The sequence below is a fragment of the Medicago sativa genome, chromosome 2, assembly GCF_051527215.1.
Source record: "Medicago sativa cultivar Bolivia chromosome 2, Bolivia_mono, whole genome shotgun sequence".
Taxonomy (NCBI): domain Eukaryota; kingdom Viridiplantae; phylum Streptophyta; class Magnoliopsida; order Fabales; family Fabaceae; genus Medicago; species Medicago sativa.
Window position 1 is genome coordinate 11,764,741 of NC_140750.1, and position 8,048 is coordinate 11,772,788.

General features: G+C 33.2%; 1 protein-coding gene and 1 non-coding gene across 4 annotated transcripts; one reads left to right on the plus strand and one right to left on the minus strand.

Annotated features, from left to right (window-relative positions):
- Positions 1 to 219: 219 nt before the first annotated feature.
- Positions 220 to 3,712, plus strand: LOC146944559 (phosphatidylinositol N-acetylglucosaminyltransferase subunit P-like). Of its 3 annotated transcripts, none has more exons than XR_015025965.1 (6): positions 220 to 374; positions 1,155 to 1,404; positions 2,528 to 2,600; positions 2,836 to 2,954; positions 3,114 to 3,303; positions 3,401 to 3,712. XR_015025965.1 is itself a non-coding variant. In XM_085742923.1 (6 exons), exons 2-6 carry the CDS (start codon positions 1,215 to 1,217, stop codon positions 3,323 to 3,325), a joined length of 498 nt encoding a protein of 165 aa, XP_085599049.1. In that variant the 5' UTR covers positions 220 to 374; positions 1,155 to 1,214; the 3' UTR covers positions 3,326 to 3,548. The 3 variants fall into 3 exon arrangements, 2 of the variants coding, with proteins under 2 accessions (XP_085599049.1, XP_085599048.1); XM_085742923.1 differs by having other exon boundaries at positions 3,114 to 3,223; positions 3,320 to 3,548; XM_085742922.1 differs by having other exon boundaries at positions 3,114 to 3,450.
- A 1,240-nt stretch (positions 3,713 to 4,952) lies between these two features.
- On the minus strand, positions 4,953 to 5,113 carry LOC146944560 (U1 spliceosomal RNA). The gene has a single exon (XR_015028590.1). It is a non-coding gene; the product is annotated as a U1 spliceosomal RNA (small nuclear RNA).
- Between the last annotated feature and the right edge of the window lie 2,935 nt (positions 5,114 to 8,048).

Genomic DNA, 8,048 nt, shown 5'->3' on the forward strand with positions numbered 1-8,048 from the left:
TAACATTTTCCTTTTTTTAGAGGGTAAATTTGATTTTTTTTTTTTTTTTACTTGTGATTCTATATATTTTTATTTTTTACTCTAAAAGCAATTAAGTAAAATTAAACTTTATATTTTTCAACCAAGTGCTGATGATTTTTTATCATTAACTTTTCTAAAATCACGTTCCCGCAAAAAAAAAAAAATCTAAAATCACGTTTTATCGATACAGTAAATTTTGATTTTCACTGTGAACTCGCGCGTCGAACTTTCTCATCTTCTCCCTCGCGCGCGAATCTGCTTTCTGCCTGTGGGTTCTCTCTGTCCCGCCCTCCGCCGTGCTCTCCACCGTCCACCACCACCCTCCTACTCTGGCCTCGACAGAAAAACAACATGTAATGAATCCAGGGTTTTGTGATTTGGGAATTTTGTCAATTTAGGGTTTTTGATTTAGGGGTTTTGTTATTTATCTTCAAAATTGGGAATTGTTGTTGCTAATTACTTGTTGATTTGCTTATTGTTGTTGTTGATTTGCTCAAAATTGGAGATTGTTGTTATTGTTTGTTCTAGCTAGATAGCTTTTTGTTAATTGATTATCAGGTAGTTTTTTTTGTTATGCAATTTATTTATTTATTAGGAGTACAATGTAAAGTGAGTACATCGTAATTTTTTAATATATTATTTAGGGTTAAATATATTTTTGGTCCTGTAAATATATCAATTTTTCATTTTAATCTGTATAAAATTTTTGGTTCCTGGTTCAGCTTCTGCTTTTTTGTTATTTTCTCTGTTGTGGGCGTCTGTTTGTTACGTTGGATAGCCATGTTGTGGCTGCAAAACTGCAGGGTTCTGCATATGCGGGTCAGATAGTGGTGTTTTGTTGATTAGATTTGTTTTGTTTATTTCTGATTAGATTACGTTGGATAGCCATGTTGATCTTGGATTTAGCGGGAAGGTTTTTGGTAGTGTTTTGTTTGACTATTTGTTGTTTTAGTTGTTTCGGTGGTTGGTATTCTGTGGCATTTTGGCCTTGTAATGACTCTTTGGAATTTTTTTTTTATCTACTATTTGCAAACATTGTGTTTAGTGTAGTTGTTGCTGATATTATTTGCATTTAAAAAAAAATATGGTGTATTTAGTTAGTATTGATCGATCCCCCAATATTTTTGGATCAGAGTCTTGGATACGCCACTGCACACAGGATATTATGTTAGTTGTAATTGAAGGGGTGCAAGATGGGAAGTCCTCGCTCTGTCAGCAGTCCAAGAAGAACACTGAGTCTATCGAGAAAGCGGAGGGCAACTGTGTCATTTCTTGATTCCGATAATAAAAACAACTCTGCCTCTGGTTTGTCAGCAGATCATGGCCCTAAGCCTTCTGAAGTTTACGGTTTTGTTGGATCTATAACTACCGTTGTTGCTACAGGTTTTTTTTTCTTTCATTTACTTTGTTTGATTGAGAGTAAAAATTATAAATATAAATATTTCACATTGTTTTTCGTTTAGTTTATTGATTTCAAATAGTATTTGTAATGGTGAAAACAACATAAATGCTGAAATTATCAGTGAAACAGTATGGCTTGAGTTGAGGTTACACTGTCAAGTTCCGCTATACAATCATGTTATAACAGCCGCTATAGCAGCTATTAGACAATATTTTGTACTAAATAGTGTATTGTGGAACAATATTAATTTTTTATTTGTTCAAATTCGGCTCTGCTATTGCGCTATAACACCGCTATAGCTGCTATTTAACAACTGTCTAAAATTAAAATAAAATCTCAAATCTGTAACAGTTTAAGCTTTCTTTTTGTGTGGCATGGTAGGGGATTCCTTTGTTTGAGATTTTGAGTTTATTTTAATTGGGAACTTAGGGAGTATTTAGAAGTGCTTATTTTGAGCTTATTAGGTTTATCTCATGATGACACAAGCACTTATATTAGTATTTGGATACACTTGTAAAAATAGTTCATGACATGTGTATAAATTGTTTTTGACTTTTTTCAATTAGCTCCACAAAATAGCTTATGAGTCATAATTCAATTAAGATATCTAGAATAGCTTATTGAATAAGACCAAAATGTGATTCTTTCATCTGCTCCAACTTTCGATATATTTAGTTAATCTATTTCGTGGTGTTATAACTTATACGTTACTCCCTCCGGTCACTATTATAAGCAAAATTCCACTTTTTAGATACATTAATTATTCAATGTATCTAAAAAGTGAAGTTTTGCTTATAATAGTGACCGGAGGGAGTACCTGGTGTTATAATTGCACAAATTATTGTATTTCCTTAAAAGTTGATTTTTTTTTTTTAATTGGAGTAAAGACAACTAGGAACAGGGATTCACCTTGAAGACACATCCTACTTAACATCTCTGATTTTCTGTTGATAACTACATGATCAAAATAACTTTGTATTCTGTAAAACAATTCTGCATAACTACTAGTTTACCATGTGTTAACGAATGTCTCTAAGGTTTCCTGTGATGCTCGGCATTTTATGATTTTGAGATTTTTACTTGTTCATTTTCCTTTATGAATAGTTATTTTCTTGGTATGGGCATACGTTCCAGAATCATGGCTACATTCTATTGGCATCTCCTACTATCCTAGCAGGTTAGACACCTCAATTCCTGCTCTATCATTTGAAGCTTTAGCAACCATGCAGATCCTCTACTGCATGTAATTGTTTGGTGTCACAAAAACAAGAAATTTGCTTTGAAATAACTCTAAAGTGAGATTAATTCTAGAGCCTTAATTTAATTATGTACAAATGTAAACTCGGTTAAGGTGTATGAAGCAGATGAAGTGAACTCTTTAGTTTAGCTGTTAAACTACTTATGCTTTTCAGATACTGGGCTTTGGCAGTACCAACTTATGTGATGGTGACCATTGTATTGATGTTGGCATTCTACATTGGCCTTAACTTCATGTCAACACCATCTCCTTCATCCTTAAACACAGTTTATGGTGAGTTTAATACATAATTTTTTAGAAATTCGGTTAATTTTGATTGCTAGATTACTTGCTGTATGTTTCTTGCAAGACTGTGTTATCACTTAGGGGAGGGACTAATTAATCTGTGAGTTCAAGTTTTTTAATAAATGATTTTAATATCTCTTTCTTCAGATGAGTACAATAGGGATCCTTTGAGTCTTGATTTTTTGGAAGACGGGGATGAGAAGCCCATTGATCCTATATCTGATGTTGGTATCGGCCGAATCAATGATGCTATGTTCAATAATTCAGCCTAACAATCAGACATTCAGACATGTTTCCAATAGTATAGTGGATATTGTGCCAAGCGGTTGCTGCTGATGTGAGTTCTCGCGTGAAATTGAGATGTTATAGCTTTTACATATGAACTTTGTTGAGATACTGATTTTAGTGTATTACCTTGATATCCATCCGTGCAGTTTCTGGCATTAATGCACATAATGATCAAAGTCAAACTTCCATCTACAAATCTATATGACTTGCTCTTAAGAACATGCCCTTCTATATCTTGTGGATGAGTTGCCAAACTCAATCTCCGAGCCTTATGTATATATTTTTTATTTTCTGTATATTCCCCCTCTAGAAGTAATCTAGTTCGAGACATTATTAAACATTAAATGGGAGAATCAAATTTTGCTCAGAGACACTCCTAGACAATAAATGTGAGGATCTCTCTTCTAAACCCAGCTTTCGTTGGTGATGATCCTTATATATGAAGAAATGTTCTATAATATTGTCGTCATATTGAATATTGATCATTTTAACTTGACTAGGCCTTTGGGTCACCTCTACATGTGAGAGTGAGACTGATAATTCGCCAATTACTTTGGAACGCTACTAATAAAAAAACAAAAATTAGTGAGCGAAGTTTTGTGAAGGAAAACATGAAATCCTTCTTTAATTTCGTCACTAAATTTTGCGACCAAAAAATTTGTGAGGGATTTTATTTTCCCGTCACTAATTTGGTTTTTCCGAGTAGTGTAGTCTTAGAATACATTACATATATACTTTGCATGTAAAATATGAATAGTAATTTTTATGAAATTTTGATTAAAATTGTATGTATAGATATTTTTTAAATTTCAGATTGTAATGAACTATACTTATATTTTTCAAAGTCACCAACAATATAGCAAATATAATATAAAATTCATATTTTTTTCAAAGTCGCTAACAATATGTGTAACCAAAAAAAAAAAAAAAAAGTCACCATCAATATAAAAGTCTTAAAGGTAAATTTATTTAAGTGTATACTTGAATGTGAAAAAGTCAGTCTAAAACCATATATTTTCTTTATATATAATATAGATAATTCAATAATCATATATAATAATATGTACAAAAATAGACTAAGAATAAAAATAGTCCATGTATCGTAAGTGTATATCAGTTGGTAGCTACTAAGAATATTATTCGGTGAGCAAGATTCGAACCTCAAATTTTTGACTTTTTCACACTTAAAATATGTTAATAACGGACAAAAAAAAAAGTCCCTAAACATTTTTTAAAATAAATAATTAATTTGACACAAAAAATAAAGAATTAAATTAAAGGATAATTTTGAGGGAACATTTGTGTAATTTTAATTTAAAAAGTCAAAATAATGCACTTACTCCTTGTCATTTTTATCGCCACTTATGTATTTTTTTTCTCTCTTTCTCAAAAAATTTTTTGTATTAAATTAATTAAAAAAATATATTAATTTGGACTTGTTACTTTAGGCTTAGGTCTGAACTAACAAATCTGTGACCGATGTTGCACATCAGAGCCTACATGGATTACCTCCAAAGTGCAATGGAGGATGGCAAAAATATTTGTCACAAATGCTAAGGAGCTTTACAGATCCTCTATTTTTATAGAGGGGTCTACAAAAATCCAGTCCAAAACACAATTTCTGTGAAACTACCACCAGAGGCAAAAACTCCAGAAAACACGTGAAAGAAGCAATTTTCAAAAATTTAACTACGATTGAAGGGGGCCGCGCGAACGCAGGCCCCCACAGCAACAAATTATGATGTAGGCTCCACCACTTGGGTAGACCTTAGAAAGGCACCCCTCCTAAGTGCAATGGAGGTCACCTTTCTAGGCCATGGGCCTTCATGATCACCCATTGACCCCATCCAGGTAAGTATGTAATCCAATGCCATACCCTTTCTTTATATATCCCACTTTCCTCACCGCTCTGTCTGATATTGTCGATGTGGGACTTATTGTTTAACATACATTTGCACACGCAAACTTGCTATAAGAGAAATGGACTTAATCTTCAGAGCAGGGCCTTGGACATTTAGGTTGGAGTAGCTTTCTCTAAAGCAGTTTTACCATTCTCAGAAATGTGACACTAGGACATTGATGATTGATAAACAGAACCTTTGCAGTGTCTTATTGATGTTATAGGATAGTTGCCTTGCTTTCTACTTTTATTTTTCTTCTGCATTTGTGAATCCATACTTTATTATCTTCTCATCTTTATAAACTGTTTGGGGGAATGACTAGGGTGTAGACTTTTGAGGCCTCAGATTATACAATTACCATCCTTAGAAATAAAAAAGTAACTAAAGGGCTATGGTTAATTTGGCACACAACCATGTGGACTTTGTGGAAAGCGAGAAATGACAAAAATTTTAAGCGGATTAGTAGAGTGGTGGACGAGATAGTTGAGGAGATTAAGGTCTTGTCTTGGAGGTGGAAGTTGAATAGGACGCATAACCCGCCATGCCTTTTCTATGAATGGTGTTGGAATCCAAGGTATTGTCTTGCTAGATGATAGTTTGGTCCTTCGGCTGCTGGTGTTTTTCGTGTGGTAGAAGCTTTTTTTGGTGTTCCTCTGCAGGTTGGTTTTTGCAGCTCCTTGTCCGCTTGTATATGTCGGCCTCATCATTATCTTGAGTTGGTTTTTTGTAAGGGGTTGTTCTTAGGTGCTTTCCGTTTTTTATTCGGTACCTTGTATTTTTTCCATCCGTGAGTGATTGTGCGCCTTGCATAAACTCGACGAGAATAATATTTGTCATTTCAAAAAAATCATACATTACTTATCTAAGATAATTTGAGCAGTTTTTTTTTTTTTCTTTTCTGAGCTGAATTCGGCTCGAATTTTGGTTGCCCTTGTGCCTGATGTTTTCCCCATTTGTTGAACTTGGTTCATTTTCTATTTCTGGTGCAGCTGGTTAGTGGCTTCAACAACAGTTGAATCTAGTGCGGCGTATGGTGTAAAATATTTGACATCTCCGGTTGTATTAAGGTCACCAAGTCTAGTTGAAGTTTAGTCGATTCAAGCCCGTACTTTTAGCAGGAGACTACATGAATAAATATCAGCTTGTTTTCCCCTTGTCAATTGCATGTACCAGAAATAATTCATTTTCTATCTAATGGTGTTGATTTGAGACCTTAGAATATGCTTCTATCAAAATATTAGGTTCGATTTTCCCGGTGCCAATTTGGATTATCTTAAAAAAAATAAGTTTTTCAATAAGCACTTACTTATAAAACTAAGAAAAATTATTTAAAAAAAATAAGTTTTTCAATAAGCACTTACTTATAAAACTAAGAAAAATTATTTAAAGTTTGTCGTGAGTTGAAACTATTTTTTTGTTCAATGTTAGTATATATGAAATTATAAACAATTCCTTAAGTGAAAAGTTATAAATTAGTTTTATTTTGATTCATAGAAGGTTTTGTGAATTAGAAACTGGTCAAATGATACGATTGTTTCATTGGACAAATTGGACTTCCTGCAGTTAACAGCAGTACCTGCAACTGCAACATATCTAAACTGTTGTTTTACTAAGTGAAACCGAGTGTTAAATATGAACTGTCTGATATTAAATATGGACAAATTTTACAACAGCGAATTCGGTCGCTCATTGGATTATATGTGTCGTCACATCCAAACGGTTTTGGTGCCATCATATTACATTAAAATGTCAGATAAATAAGATTGTTTCTCAAACGAAAATTGTTTCGTTAGAATATATTGTTATGGAAAGCAAGAAATAGAAAATAGTCTCATTTCTCATAAATTTGAAAGTGAGTACATAGAGTATTTATAGGCAATATGTAAAGTACATTAAGCCTAATGACATGTTAATCAACTAGATTAAGCTAAGTAAGACTAGCTAGCTTGTAACTCTAGTTCTTTCTCTAATATATATATATATATATATAGTCAAGCTAATTTTGTGGTCTTACAGACGAAAATAAACCTAGCAGTGACTATTTAACACCATGCTTACCTGATATTCCTGAATTGCAGTTGAGACCACTGAACATCTTAACTGAAAATAAGTTCTGTTTTTCGCGTGTCAGTGTGCAGAAAGTGAAAATACAAACACGAGAGATCTAATACACAACTCTGAACTTGCTCAATTAATTTTTAATCTGTCGGTGCAAAATCAGCTCATTTAGTTTATAACTGAAGGAAGTGTTAATCGTGATGATTCAATTTCTCACTGGCTCAAACTGTTACACACTAAACACCAAACAGTTTAATGCTCTTCCATGTGATCTAAATATGCATTTTAGAAGCCCAACTAAATTTCCCTTTCACTAAGAAGACAACTACTAATAGGAGAATTTTTTTTTATCCGCACACATAAATGTTATGGCGGTACTAATTGAAACCAATATACTGAGCTTGTGAGCTGAATTGTATGGTGATGAGTATGGTTGTTCATAGACTCATTCCAATTCATTTAAGTTTGACACCATGGTCATGGAACCTAATAAGATTCAAGAACAAGGTTGAATGACCAATGCATCGCCGACTAATAAACAATTAGATCTAAATAACGATATAATACCTGTTATGTGGTTGTCATGATCAATTTTATTTTACTAGAGCTAAATCATTTGGTGTTGCATGCTTAACCAGCCAAGTCAAATTGTTGAATCCCAACTCATTGCCACCATGGACAACTTCATTTCATCAACATGTTGAAGTATCAAGGCCTAGCAATTTGTCCAAGATTAACAATGACTACAACAAGATTTGATACAAAATCAATTCACGATCGAGAACTATTTTAAGTTTTAACTAGGTTAGATCAAGTTAGTGAATTGTTTCAAAAG